The sequence below is a fragment of the Pseudozyma hubeiensis genome (genome assembly GCF_000403515.1).
Source record: "Pseudozyma hubeiensis SY62 DNA, scaffold: PHS51, whole genome shotgun sequence".
Taxonomy (NCBI): domain Eukaryota; kingdom Fungi; phylum Basidiomycota; class Ustilaginomycetes; order Ustilaginales; family Ustilaginaceae; genus Pseudozyma; species Pseudozyma hubeiensis.
In genome coordinates, this window is record NW_012133833.1 from 153967 (window position 1) to 168237 (window position 14271).

At 55.9% G+C, this 14271-nt stretch overlaps 4 protein-coding genes across 4 annotated transcripts; 2 read left to right on the forward strand and 2 right to left on the reverse strand.

The window, feature by feature from the left end:
* Window positions 1–1363: 1363 nt before the first annotated feature.
* On the forward strand, window positions 1364–1852 carry PHSY_005483 (transporter, putative; the record flags this gene model as incomplete). The annotated part of the gene is made up of 1 exon (XM_012336092.1): window positions 1364–1852. One exon carries the CDS (start codon window positions 1364–1366, stop codon window positions 1850–1852), a length of 489 nt encoding a protein of 162 aa, XP_012191482.1.
* Window positions 1853–6320: 4468 nt separating this feature from the next.
* On the reverse strand, window positions 6321–7943 carry PHSY_005484 (Zn2+ dependent hydrolase; the record flags this gene model as incomplete). The annotated part of the gene is made up of 1 exon (XM_012336093.1): window positions 6321–7943. The coding sequence occupies one exon, from the start codon at window positions 7941–7943 to the stop codon at window positions 6321–6323; it is 1623 nt and encodes a 540-aa protein (XP_012191483.1).
* A 947-nt stretch (window positions 7944–8890) lies between these two features.
* Window positions 8891–10744, forward strand: PHSY_005485 (farnesyltransferase beta subunit; the record flags this gene model as incomplete). Its single annotated transcript, XM_012336094.1, has 1 exon — window positions 8891–10744. The coding sequence occupies one exon, from the start codon at window positions 8891–8893 to the stop codon at window positions 10742–10744; it is 1854 nt and encodes a 617-aa protein (XP_012191484.1).
* Window positions 10745–10869: 125 nt separating this feature from the next.
* On the reverse strand, window positions 10870–14073 carry PHSY_005486 (carbohydrate esterase; the record flags this gene model as incomplete). The annotated part of the gene is made up of 1 exon (XM_012336095.1): window positions 10870–14073. The coding sequence occupies one exon, from the start codon at window positions 14071–14073 to the stop codon at window positions 10870–10872; it is 3204 nt and encodes a 1067-aa protein (XP_012191485.1).
* Between the last annotated feature and the right edge of the window lie 198 nt (window positions 14074–14271).

The following is a 14271-nucleotide window of genomic DNA, read 5'->3' on the forward strand; positions in this document are numbered from 1 at the left end:
TATTTTCAATTACTGAAGGAAAAAATAAATAAATCATCTGCCTCACGAGTTCTTGACTTTTTTTCTGCTTTCTGTTTGTTTCATTTCATAGCAATCTTTTTATTTATTTATTTGGACAATCACGTAATGCTACTCATCTCTGCTTTCCGCGGGATGTTATCCCCCCCCGCTTTGCAATGACAGCTGATCGTGGGCTATCTTCCAAAAGGAGCCATACATCCCTCGTCCAGAAGATGGCGTCGTTCGCATAAGGCAATGAATTATGCACAAACCCCCTGCAATGGGCTTACTCGGTCTCTGTCTGCTGCTTGCTCTCGAGTCGGATGCTCGGCCACCTTCAATTCGTCCTGCCGACCGCTCAGCCGAGAAAGCCACCGAACACCACTTTTGTGACAGCTTCGGTGCATGATCATGGCTAAACCTTCGACAAGCCAGGCACCGACACAGACGCACACAGTCTACCCCTCCCGGAACAGAGCATAGCAGGCCAGGCCTCCGCTACCCTCGAAGAGTCAAGTGCATTTCTCTCCTCGATACAGTTGTATGTTCACACGCGCAAGGGATCGTCCGCGCACAAGCGAGGCGAACTTGACTGCGCGCGTGTTTCTCGAAGCGGTACACTAATGGGCGCTTACATCGGCCATGGGAAAATCCGCGGTCTGGCCGTCGGATAATCCGAAAAGTGCATCGCAACGCTGCACGCTGCAAGCTGCAAGCGAGTCCCACCCGCAAAGCGGCACACTCAAAATTTTCGGTTGAATCGAGGCGGCGCGGCTTTTCCAGCTACTATTTTTTTTCTTGGCATTATTAAATAATGATGGAAATCTTGCCCATCTTTGCCCTGTTCGGTAGAACTACAAAATGAGCTGACATGTGTCTCACATGCATTGACCTTCTCGCTTCTGCAAACAGTGCAGCAGCATCGAGGGTTCTAGCGTAATCTCATTGAAGCCATCTTTGTCTCGTCGACAAACCGATGCCGAGACGGACGTTGATCAACGCGCCCTGTCAGCTCTGACCTGAGCGTCTCCGGGCGTGAAATATCACGTCTAGCTGGTGTCTGAATTGTGGCCGTATTCGAGCAGGACGTCTGCAACTGCGTCGGCTCGGTTCCGGGAACATGGGCGGAGTTCAGATTCGGCATGATGGCTCGATTGTCTATCATCGATGGGTCGCCGATCCGATTTCAGGCAATCATGCTGCCAGGCTTCTACAGTGTAACGTGTTCAAATGAGGTGTTTGCTGCTGTGACCTTGCGCAAGCAGGAACAATTGCGTTTCGTCCCACATTTCTCCGCGAGCCCCTGATTAAAAAGTAAAAAATAATAATAAGGAAGCTCTTCGCCCAGAGGGACGACGGAAATATGACTTACCGACTAGAACTATTACAACAGCTGCCAGCCGTATCGGAGCGACCCAGATGCTGTACGATCGAATTTTTCGCACCAGCATCGTGGGACAATGACTGCGCCCTTACTTACGCCAACCGACCTAAATTCGCTTGTCGTCCTGAGCTGATCAGATGCAGATCCATTGTGCGGCTGTGGTTGCTGCGACATTATTGTTCACAGATGAAGCATGAGACTCGGCAAGAGGCTTCTACTCGACCGTTACTGTGTCCATCGCCTTTCGGGAGGGACCGTCGGGAGCAGCATGACAGTCGACAAAAGGAGACCTGGGACGGGCTCATTCGTCTCATCGTTGACATGCGCTTGTCTCGCGTGCTGATCACGCCGCGTCTCGGCTATGAGGCAGTTGAAGAGCAGAGCCGATCGATGCATCGGGTTTTGTTCTGCAAAGACACCACGGGCCCAGGAGCTTCATGGGCCTGCCTTGGCGACGTTGAGATGTGATGCTGTTTATGTCTTGCTAAGAAATTAGCTGATTTAGGGATTCTCCATGCGAGATGCAGGATCCGGCACCGACGTCGTGGGAGAATCCGCGCTCCGGAATGCTTTTCCCGGTCTCGGTTGCTTCGCTGAAAAAGCGTCCATCCCTCGCTCTTCCCTTTCCCTTTATTGAGTCTCCAACGTCGAAGTGTTGAGAGTGCATGCGCATGCATCGATCGTGCAGCGTCAGACGTGTCAAGGATGATCCAGTAGTAAATGAGAAGCCTCTGTCTTGAGCGAGCAACAAGATCGGTGGGCTTTGCAGGTGCCGTCCTGTCACTTTTTCCGTTCTGATTTCGATGCATCCTCGTTCGTCGGAGCTCCAGACGCGCCGCACAATCAGATTTCAGCACCACAGCATGAAAAATCTGTGACCGAGCGGCTGGGCGACCTGAAACCCGTCGGAAGCCCCAATCGTTCTCCGACCACCCTTCAGCCCTGTCTCGAAACTTGTTATGTTTACAATGGAAAGCTTACGGGTCCCACGAATTGGCCGGCCAAGGTCTTCATCGAAGGACAGGCGTATCCAGAACGGTCAACTTTGCTACTTTCACGACCATGACAAGATCAGGGCGGTTCTGTTCTTCGATGGCCCCTTTTGATGTGTGTCTCGTGTTGGCCTACAGACGTCCACCATTTTTGTGTTGCAAAGACCCGACGAGCACCAAAGTCAGCACGGTCGGGATCGACCTGTCGCTTTGATCCCGGCGAATTCTTGGTCGAGACCCAAGGAGGTGTAAAAAAAAAAAAGAGAAGAAACACGGAAAAAATGCAAAAGTGAGTGTGCCAAGCAGTAGCTTATCGTTGCTTGCAAGCCACAATGAAATTCCCGCTGCTCTCCCCCGCGTCATGATCATTGTTGTCGGGCATGCGCGCGCTTCCGTTGGAACCTCAAGACAAGCTCGGCATACGGAGATCGCAGCTTGAACCGTGTCGCTTCACGCCCCTCTGGGAACGCTGTAAACCTCGGTTAGCTCGTTCGTGGTCGCTCCCGTTCCTGAAAGTAAAAAAGAAGGCTTGCTCTACAGCGAGATGCAACGAGATGCGTAATCTCGGCTGATGCGAGCGTGGGTCGATGCAACAGTTCGGCAAGCCTCGCGGCCACGTCAGACGGCGGCGATGATCATCCTCGATTGCATCTCTGCGCCGTACACCTCACCGACGTCATGCGTTTCTGGCGTGCGCAACCCATCTTCCTGTCGAAGTTTCAGCAACCACACGGTGTGGACAGTACGCGGACAAGATGGTTTTGGGTTTGCTTTCGCAGGTTGACCGTCTCCACGATCAAGGCTCTCAAAGAACGCTGAGGACCCTTCCACAAGTGTTCGGGCTCCGCCGCTTGCAGGAGTGGACATGCATCCCATCGTAGCGGTGCTCGTCGCTGATGGCTGACCCTCCCCCCTTTTTGCTGCAATTTGGGGATGCGGATCGTTGGCAGCCTTCTAAATCGCGCCTCACCCTTTGCTCGAGTGTGTGTGAAATAAAGCAAATATCCAACTCCGATAAGCCGGTTCGTCTTGTCTTCCAGCTGGACCGCGTGGCAAGAGTGCTGGAGGAGGCAGGGTTGACCTTTTCCTGTTGCACTCGTCGTCTGGCTTCGAAATACGAGCCTTTCGCAGGGTTGCTTCCGTCGGGATCAGCTGCAGGCATGACAATCTTTATTGTCTCCTCTCGTCGGGGGCCGAAATTTGTCTCTCCTGTCAGAGACCGAAGACGTGGACCGCGACAAGTTTTGCGCGGTGCGCTTTCCTACAAGGCATGTACCAGCATGTCCGACTGCGCAACGCTGTTTGTCGTGCTGAGGCTATTGCGCTGAAAATGCATCTTCTGCCTTGCCCTCCGTAAGTCCGAGTCGCCGACTGGTCGTCTTCTTCTTATGGCGTATTGCCATCGCTCCTGCCCGAACGTCATACCAGACTTTGCCCAACCACTTTCGGATTCGCCTGATTGGTTTCTTGCGTGTATTTGCGCAAATTCAATTGGTCGACCGAAATAAAGGCGATCGAAGAGGGCTGTCCGTGAGCTCGTGATTGCGCTTCCCGCCATCCGTCTCGCTTAGATTTTCGCCGGAAACAGCGTATCGTGCTGCCAAGACCACCCAGCTTACGGGAATTGGTCTTGTATTTTGAACCGTTTCGCATGGTTCATGCACTTGATTCCAGGCCGCAAGCGAGTCCGGACAAGAATGGTTCAGAGCAAGGGCGTTGAGAAGGACGCTAACGTCATGACGAGCTGCTCGGATGAAAATAATCCATCGACAAGACGAGCAACCGGCAACCTTACATTTCGGAGTTCCGACCGCGCCTGGGCCCGAAACTTTTCGAGCACACCCGTGTGGCCTTGACTTTGAATCTACTGCAAGTACGCGAATGCCTTATGCTCGTCGATGTCGTCGGAAGCTCGGCGCGGTGACGAAATTCGACTTCGCGGCTAGGGAAGCCTCCATCCTTTCGATCGAATACAAGCAGCACGGCTCCCACGCACGGTAGTTTGTGCCAGGTGAGAGGACGTGCACGACGCACAGGCCGTTGAGCTCCCGTGGAATTGCTTTGGGGCAGCAGTCTCGATTAGGGCGAGTCTGCGCTTTCCGAATCGCGAGCGAAGTTGAGCTAGCAGCCTCAAATTGCAATTAGACCCACGGGCACGCGAGTTCGGCAGCGTTGGAAGGGTCTCGATCATGATCGTGTAAGCGAGGGTGCAGATAGCGAGCAAGGACGAGCGACTTGTGGGAGTTGCTTCGGATCCGAAGCTGCGTCGTGGACCTACCTCGAATGATTCAGGAGACCAGCGGAAGGGAGGCATTAATAATTGCACCCAATGTGTCGTTTTGGACACCGCCGACAACCGCCTCGGTTAAGCGAGAACGATGAAAGCTCGTCTCTGAAGCGAGAGAGTGTCGAACCGAATGCCCTGATTACCGCCGCACCGCCAATAATAAGGCTTCGAAACACAAGGTGGCACTCTGCTGTCGGATAAAGATTCGATTCGACTCTGGAATAGCTAGACGGCCTCTGACGGCAAAACCGTCTGGTCGATGAACATGGCCTCGGATGTTGTCGTGCTTCCGTCTGCCGGTCAAGTTCGTCGCAGGACAGAGATGGCCGGCCGTGCAGTCTTTCAGCACTGCATCGTTGCACCTTTCGGTGGCTTTTTCGCGCTCCTTCCGTCCCGACTTTTTCTTGAAAGAAAGTTCGACGGGCGACCTCGCTTCCACGTCCTTACTCCAAGTGTATCTCGGCTTTGAGGGGTGCGAGTGGTTCAGAGACACCAGCAAACTCAGCAAACTGACTCCGCCAAGACCGCTTACGATGGACGAGAGTGCGAAGAGATGTGCATGATCTGATGAGGCCGCTCCAGCTTGCATGAACTCCAACGGAAACTTGGTAGCGCGGAGGACAAGCTTCTTTCATGCTGTTGCAAGAATTCGTGCCTGATCTCGGAATCTGGCAAATTGCATCTGAATTACTGCAGCCACACCCTCCACGGTGGTCACCGCAAACACCATTCGCTCTCGGCTTGCTAGGGTGTACCAATCATCGGTCCGTACTCATCCTCGGACAGGCTCTGCACTGCTTACCGGATGCGATTGCTCGAACAAGCAAAACGAGCAAAGCCAGAGTTACCGTCGGACGGACCTTCGCTGTTGTGTCTGGCATCCTATTGCCCGAGCCAGTTATATGCGCAGCAACGTTTGGATACGCGAGCGCGTCCTAAGCACGCAACCAAGTCGGCCAGCCACAATTTTTGGTAAGCTCGGTTATGCAGGATCGAGAGCAGCGCTTAGCGGTTTTGCCGAGCTTGCATTGTGTGTTTCGCCGCGGAGCGACTTGACAACGCACGACAGTACAGACGCGCCAGCGGAAGAGTCTGTTCGAACGTTGCAAAACTCGACGCCGCCGATAGCCCTATTTACCCAGACGTTTCTGCGATGCATTTTGGTGTCGATGTTTCGGTTTGCCGCCCTCTACCCATTATGGTCGGCGACAGCAGAGCCCACCGATGTTTCGAAATTGCCGTGCCATGCCGTGCGAACGGTCGCGTCAAGTCGCTCTTTGTCGGACGTGAGGAAGAGACGTGCCATGCTGTGCCTTGCTTTCGAGGCAGGCCGTCCCGTCAGGCAACATTTGCGACGGCGAGGCGCAGGACACGGCTTGTGTGTGCGCCCTGCAAACAAGCCCGCAGGGCAGTCGGGCATACATACGTGTATATGTGCCATTGTGCTAAGAGGGGAGTCGGGTTTTGTCTATGAGAGGATTGCCTATTGTACATAGTGAATGGTTTATGAGGAGAAAGACCGGAATCGCAGCGAGGCTGCTGATGCTGATGATCTTTACGAGTCACTCCGATGGCGAAGCAGGATGAGAGAGTCAGAGTCGGAAGTTATGACCGCCCGCCGTGCATACAAAACGTCACAGAGCGGTGAATACATGACCTAGAACCAAAACGTCTTTCCGAAGGGAACAGCAAGGAGACGCTCTGGGTCGTCCGAGGTCTGCCGAAGTTCCTTGTGTAGTTGCCAGTACGGGTCGTCCCAAGTCTCATCCGACATGGACCACGTTCCCCAATGCATGGCAAAGGCACGTCTGCTGCCGATGTCACGAGTCACCTGCACTGATTCGGTGACGTGCATGTGCTGAATCTGCATATGCCAACGAGGCTCGTACGAACCGATAGGCAAGCAGGCCACATCGAAGGGTCCAAGGGCGCGACCAATGGCGGTGAAGAGTGATGGAGAGTAACCTGTGTCACCGCAGAAGAAGAGCGACCGAGGCTCGGTTACAGCAGAGCTTGGCGAGCACGAACGAGGGGCGGTGGACGCTTGATCGTCTGTATAGACACGGACTGCGTACGAGTTCCAGAGCGTCGTGTTGGTATCAAGAGGTGTTCTGGCACTCCAGTGACTAGCAGGTACAGCAGTGACGTCGAAGCATCTTCGCCGCTCGATCGTTGTGGTATCGCCGCCGCTGCTGCCATTGTCTTTGGACGCGACTCGAATCGAAAGAGGCAGCCTCCTCTGCTGCCACCAGTCGAGCTCGACGATCCGTGTGGCTTCCACGCCGTACTGCTGGAGCAGAGGGGCGAGTCCTACGGGGACGATAAATGTCGCACGCTTGGGTATGAGCGGCAGCACATGGATGTCGAGATGGTCAAAGTGGTTATGTGTGAGCAAGACCACGTCGATGGCAGCATTCGCGACAAGCTCGTGGATGTTGCAAGGCATCGGTCGCATTCGCGTTGGGCTGAAGACACTGACGACGGGCTGTTTGCTGAAGACGGGATCTGTGAGGATGGTGACGCCTTCGAGCTGAATCAGACACGTCGATTGGCCGATCCATGTGAAAGATGATTGCGCAGCCTCACGGACAGCGGGCGGTGTCGGACCATTTGAATCAGTCGCAGCCGTACCAGACGAGGCAAAGAGTTGATCCCACTTGATGCGCTCGACCGGTAGCAGCATGTCGATCTTTTGCCTTCCTTCGTGCGTTTTCTGATCGGCTTTGAATCCACCATCCCACCAGATGCGAGGCTTGTAGAACAGGCTGTAGCAGAGCTTCCAAGCCGCCCATTCCCAAACTCCCTGCTCGCGCCATTCTGGAACCACGTTGGCGTATCGTCCGAGCACTTTGAGCGAAGAGAAACGCCGGTGTATTCTGGAGACCTCCGAATCGGTGGCGCCACCGTACCACGAGGGACCGCGCGTCGGTGTTGCGGGTGGTGACAATGCATCGGCCTCCTCATTGTGCTCAGAAGCATCAGGTAGCCCACGCTGCTTGAGGATCTTCTTCGCCTCGAGCTGGTCTGGACTGCTGCTGCTCGAGGAGCCTTTCGAGTTTGTGTGGGCAAGAACGCCGACACGCTCCGCCACGCGTACACCGGCAGAGATGGCGTGCGGTGGGAGAAGGGGAGCCCGCAAAGGATACTTGCGTTTCCGCGATGCGAGCTCTCGCCGGCGGATCGTCTCCTGCGCGAGATAGTAGAAGCCCCAACCGGCAACGTAGAGCGATGTGATCGAGACGAGCGCCGTCTTGATCTGATGGGGCTTGGTGGGTAGCATGGTTTAACAGAAGGCGGCCTGGAAGCGACTTGAGACTAGGCTAGCCCTGCTCGGTCGCCGACTCGAGGATGGGTCTCCTGCGGAGCACGCGCGGCTACGCCGAGACCTGCCTGACTGTGCTTGTAAGCAGTCCGGCGCAGAGCGCTGCCTCGAGCTGAGTGAATCTCGGGCTCTGTCCGTCGGATCAGGCGACGCGACAGCCCGCAATGCTAACGTGCGTGACGAGGAGGAGAAGTGACGTGGTGGATCATCGACAGGCTTACACGCTTCATCCGTGGATCCTTTTTTTGGCCGTTGACAGCTCGGTGGAGGTGTGCCAGGCGTTTCCTGCGTCGCGCTCTAAAACGTCACAAATTTTCCGGTGACGAAAATCAGGGTACAGAATCTTTACTCTTACTGGCCGGTGAAAGATCGTACCGGATAACCTTCTGTATCACGTCGTCTGTTGCCAGGGTTCAACGGAGGCACTCTCCGGCTTTCATGACGAGGTGCGGTATCGGGCCGATTTCCGATTGATTGCAGCCTCCACTCTGACCTCCTTTGAAACCCCTTTGTGTGTTGTTTGAAAGAGAAGACCGACATCAAAGGGACCCTGAATCTGCGCTTTCTTCCCACGGCCCAAGGTCAAGCATGACCTTCCCTTTCTTCTTTTTGCATCGGCGCAGCCGGTCGGCCACAGACAAGATCGAGCACTGCGCATCCGCATTCGCTCCCGACACAAGTCGAAGCCTCAACACAGGGTGGCCTGCCGACACACTGCGGGAGGCGAGCAGACGTAAAAGACCTTCGGCGTCGTCACATCGTGTGGTTTAGTCGACTCACCATCTTCACATCTTTTCGCACTCGGACTTGCCGGCTCACAATCACTATTCCAGTCTCCTTCCACCTCGCAGCTGAAATTCTTGCGACGAGTCAGAATGCCAGCGATTAAAGCTGCGGCGTGGCCGATGCCACTCGATAACGTGTATACACAGACATCCGACGATCAGGTTGAGACCGAAGAGGCTATCAACGCTCTTTTCTCTCGCTTCCGTCCTTCGAACCTTGACTTTGACAAGTCCACAAGCAGCAAAGGCAAGGGAGCTGGCGCCATCATCAATCCGTGGCTCTCGCCAGCGGAACAAGAGCAGCAACGAGCCCAGGGATCGGCAAACGAAGCGGCATCGCCTAAACCCACGCTGTTGCTCGAGCGGCAGGCGCACATCACTTTCCTCACAAAGCTGCTCGAACCCCTTCCGGGTGCGTTCACTGCCTTTGACACGAACCGATCTTGGTTGCTCTACTGGATCCTACACTCTTACGATTTGCTGTCGGTGTCGCTCGATCCGAAAGGACGCGCCAGAGCCATCGTCACTTTGCTCTCCTTCCAGAACAGCGGCACCGGTGGGTTTGGAGGTGGACCGGATCAGATCGCTCACCTCATGGCCACTTATGCAGCCGTATCTGCCCTCGCCATCATCGGCGGTCCAGGTCCTGCGCCCACCACCGAGGATATCGTCGATGGCAAATCGGTCGAAGTCGGTCGAGGTGGATGGGATGCCATTGACCGAGGAAAGATGTACGATTGGATATCGAGCCTCAAACAGCCAGACGGAAGCTTTTTGGTGCACACCAACGGCGAAGTGGATGTACGAGCGTCGTATTGCGTCATTTGTATCGCAACTCTGCTCGGCATATCAACTCCCACATTGTTCGGAGGCATGGCTTCCTTCGTCGCCAGTTGCCAGACATACGAAGGTGGAATCGCTGCAGCAAGCCAGCCCACGTACCAGCACTCGGCAGATCAAGGTATCTCGCTCGTGTCGCAGCTCACGCCTCGACCCGCGCTCGGCGAAGCGCATGGTGGGTACACCTATTGTGCCGCAGCGAGCCACCTCGCTCTATCGCTACTTGGCTCTTCACTTGCAGGCTCAACCGCTCCGACATCTTCATCTGCGGCACCTGCAGCGACATCTTTCGTGCTCGAATCATCAGCGCACCTGAACCGCGATTCTCTCATCCGCTGGGCGACCGCTCAGCAAGGGACTCCGTTCGAAGGCTGCGGCTTCCGCGGTCGTACCAACAAGCTTGTCGATGGCTGCTACGGCTGGTTCTCTGGCGGTGGCCTCTTCACCGTCATCTCGGCAATGGTCGAATCGGATCTCATCGAGCAAGCGCACGAATCGTCACCGACTCCAAGCAACCTTGCCGGCGCTCAAGACTGGAACGGAATGCTCACAGTACCTCCTACACCGGTCGTTCACGCTCCTTCCGTTGCCGACAGCAGCCAGAGCAGCGGTGGATCGTGGAAGACCGAGTCGAGCCTCGACTCGATTGCCACCGGCCAGAAACCAGACGAAGGCAACGCTGCCGCCGCCGTCGACGTAGATGATCTCTCCCCACTCACACTGTTCGACCGTGTCGGCCTGCAAGAGTACATCCTCGTCGCTGCCCAGCGCACCGGCTCCAAAGGTGGAGGACTGCGCGACAAACCAGGCAAAAGCCCCGATGCTTACCACACGTGTTACAATCTTTCTGGACTCAGTCTAGCGCAGCATTCGGTGCGGCTGAGCATCGAGACATCGAAATTCCTGTACCAGCATTTCCGATCGGACGGGCAGCAGCAAGATGACGAGTGGAGTAGAAAAGTGTATGCGACCATGCTGGCATGGACGCTGTCGGCAAGGGACGAGATCGTGGTGGAGGCTGCAGCGGGGACGGAAGGGGCGCAGAGCAATAGGCTGAATCCGACCCATCCGATCTTCAACATTACTTTTCCAAGGGCAAAGGCCTTCATGGACTGGTCGTACGGTCAGTCGTAGAGCTCGGAAGATCGTGACAGGGGGCTGCAATGCTATAGAATTCCGCAAAGTGACACGATTGCTACTGTTTGACAAAGTTGGGACTAGCTCGACCCCGTTCAGCCTTTCCTCTTCTTTCCATTCTTTTACACCTCGACAACCTCGGTCCCTCGCTTCGAGTGCACAGCGATCACCTTGGCTCCGTACTCGAACGGGTTTCCGTCGTACACCACAAACTCCTCCTCTCCCTCCTCCGTGTCACCCTTCTCGATGCCCAGCACGTCGTCCAACGCGGTGCTTACCAACTCGAGCACCTCCTTCTTGCCCAACAGCCCGTTCGTCTCGAGTGCAGCTCTAGTCGAGTCCCAGAGGAGGTTGCTTGCCATCCACGCTTCTTCGATCTTCAAGCCGACCTTGACGCCCGCTTTGATGAGACTCGATAGGGTCGTTTCGCGTGTCAGGGGGGGACCGGATAGACCGCGCAGTTCGTCGAATGTTCTAGGCCAGGTTTGGGGGATCAACAGGACGGGCACGTTTCGCTTTGCGATCTCTTCCGCTACTAGGTGGGCTTCAGCAGCGCCGGAGATGACGATTTTGACGTTCGGGAAGGAATCGCTCAACCTCAGAAGTTGAGAGATATGATCCGCACGCAACGCCGTCACCACCAGAGGAAGTTCCCCCCCTGCAACTCGACTCCAAACGTCGTTCTCCTCGTTGTCACCGGAAAGCAATTTCCGCAACAATCCGATCTGTTCGCTGATACTGAAGCCTTCACGGTTGTGAACCAGGGTCACGTGAACCGCAACTTCCTCCACCTCCACCGCGCCTGGCGAGAGGACAGTCTGCGCACCCGTGTCGAACTTGACCGAGATGCCGGAGAAGAACGTGTCGCTCTGAGGGAAGACGATGGCTTTGGTGACGCCGGATGCGCGAGCTCGGAGGAGGTCGTGTCCGTTGAACTGCAGGCCGTCGACGGCTCGTGCGGTGGACCAGGTGCGAAGGTATTCGGGGGTCTGGAGGATCGGGTTGGATGAGGTGGTGGGGTCGAGGGTGTAGCCGTCGGATGTGTCTGCTTCGAAGACGATGTCCGTCAGACCGAGGTTGGAGCCGAAAGACGTGAGACCGGGAAGAACTACACCGCCGTGCGCATCGATGGTTTGGATGGAGGAAGAGGGACAGACGGTGGACGAGCAGGCTTCGCCACTGCACAGCACTTTACCGTCAGCCACGACGATCGTGCCAGAGGAGGAGGAGAATGTCTCGGTGGAGATACGCTGTTCGTCGCGAGAGCGGAAGAACCGTTGGCCGACGTTGACGAACGCGGTGCAGTTGGGTGTGGGGGGTTTAGCGGAGGGGAAAGCGAGCGAGTCAAACGTGATGATCGAGTCGTAGGTGCTCTTGACTTTTTCGATATCCGAGCTAAAGTTTCCACCTTTGGGAGCAGCAAGTGCTGGCGGGTGCGTCTCGTGCTTCTCGCTATTGAGCTCTTCTTCGCTCTTGGGCAGATCAGGGCTAGGAACAGGAGCGTGCGGTCCGAGCTGCGGCACACCATCAATCACCACCTCGACCGGCGTCGCACCCATCCTCAACGGATGCGTATTCCACACCACCACATCCGCATCCCACCCCTGCCTGATGTACCCCAGCCTATGATCCAACCCCAACCTCTCCGCCGGTGCCGAAATGACGCTCCTCAACGCATCCGTTTCTGCCAACCCAAAGTGGTGTGCCTGAGCCGCCTGGTTCAAGATACGTCTCGAGTCGGTCACCGGATGATCGGATTTATACACGGGCGTGATGTTGTGAGACGCCAGGATGGCGCCTGCGAACGGTGTGCCGAAGTACGCTTCGAGCTTGTAGTTCGCATTGGTGCTGAAGATGGCGATGGCAGGGGTGACGTTTCCGTAAGTCTGTTTGAGCAGGTCCGGAACGAGGTAGGATTCGTGTGCGTGGTGGAACGCGGCGACGGAGAACTCGAATTCGTTCGAGTGACGTACGAACGCCTCGAAGTCGACTTGGGTGTAGCAGTGGGTGTTGAGCTTGACCTTGCCGCGGAGAAGGGCGACGAGCGCTTCGAGCTCGAGGTCGTCCGGGAACTCGGCCTCTGCTAGGGTCGAAGGAGAAGCATGGGACCCGTGAAGCGAGGCGAAGGATTTGGCAGAATCACAGAAGGCATCCTGCTTGTTCTTGAGGGCCTTGGCAGCGCTGAATGTCCTCCTAAAGTCCCACGCTTCGTCCATTCGAGTGATCTTGTAGACTCGACGTGCGTTTTCACCGCAGGCCATCTTCATGTAGCGCCAGCTCGAGCTGCTGTCGTTTCGGTGCAAGCCAGTTTCTACATCGTGTTGCAGAAGAGAGTGTTGAGACGAGCTGCCTTTGCCCTGACCCAAGCGGGCGAGAGACGTAGGCGGCTCGATCAGGCGATCCTGCGGGAGATGCGAAGACGGCTGTCGAAACTTGATTGGGAAAGCCTGTCCACCCATCGAGTTGGCCGAACCAGGGAGGACAAGACCGGCGGTGATGCCTCCAGCGAGCGACTTGCGGAAGGAGGCATCGTGCTGATTCATGGCGTCGACGGTGCGAAGGTAAGGGTTGATGTTCTTGCCGATGCTGTTCACATCTTGGTCACCGGCAAGAGCCGTGACGGGGCCGACAGAGAGATGCACATGCATGTCTACGAGACCGGGCGTGACCCATCGTCCGGCAGCATCGATGACCTTGATCTTGTCGACCTTGGTGCCGTGCCCGAGAAACTCGTTCTCCCGGGTGTGAGCAATGCGCTTGATGATGCCGTTAGAGAGCAAGACGTCGCGTTCGGCAAGCACCTCATGACCGTGCTGATTTCCAGTCCAGAGCGTAGCGTTGCGAATCACCACATCTTGGACGTTGGGCTCGGCTCGTTCCGAGCGTTTCCTCCTGTGGAAGTCCGCAGGAGGGCCCGCAGGCGCAAAAATCGCCTCGCATTTTGCCAGGGATGCAGAAAAGACCGACTGAACATGAGGATGAGGCGAAGGCTGATAGACGTGATGCTGAGTGCCGCTGTAGGTGGCAAAGATGCCGAGGTAATATACGAGCGTGACAAAGCCCAGCAGGGAAAGGAAAGACGATCGCAATGAAAGCGACAGGCGTGGCCTGCGGTTGGACGCCGACGGAGAGTAGCTGGGCAGCATCTCTGCCGCCAACGGCTTGTCGTTGTCGATCATCATCGTCGGTACGAGGTATGGGAACAATGTCGGCAGCGTTCCGATGATGAGGAAGGGAAGGCAGGTGTGTATCGGATCTTCCCTTGCAAAAGTGGGATGAAGACACGAGTGTCCGGCAATGCACTTGGCTCGAAATGACAGGTGCATTGGCCATCTGCACCAAACGGAGCGGACGTGATTCTTCCGACGCTCGAGTCGCGTGAGAAGCGCATGCGTCAGCTGCAATTTGTTCCGATAATCCTCAACCCGGCAACTTCGAAGCAAATCGGCGACCTGTACGGCGAAATCTCACGCAATCTAGAAACAATTGAGCTATTGGTACCACTCGCTACCCACCATCACTCT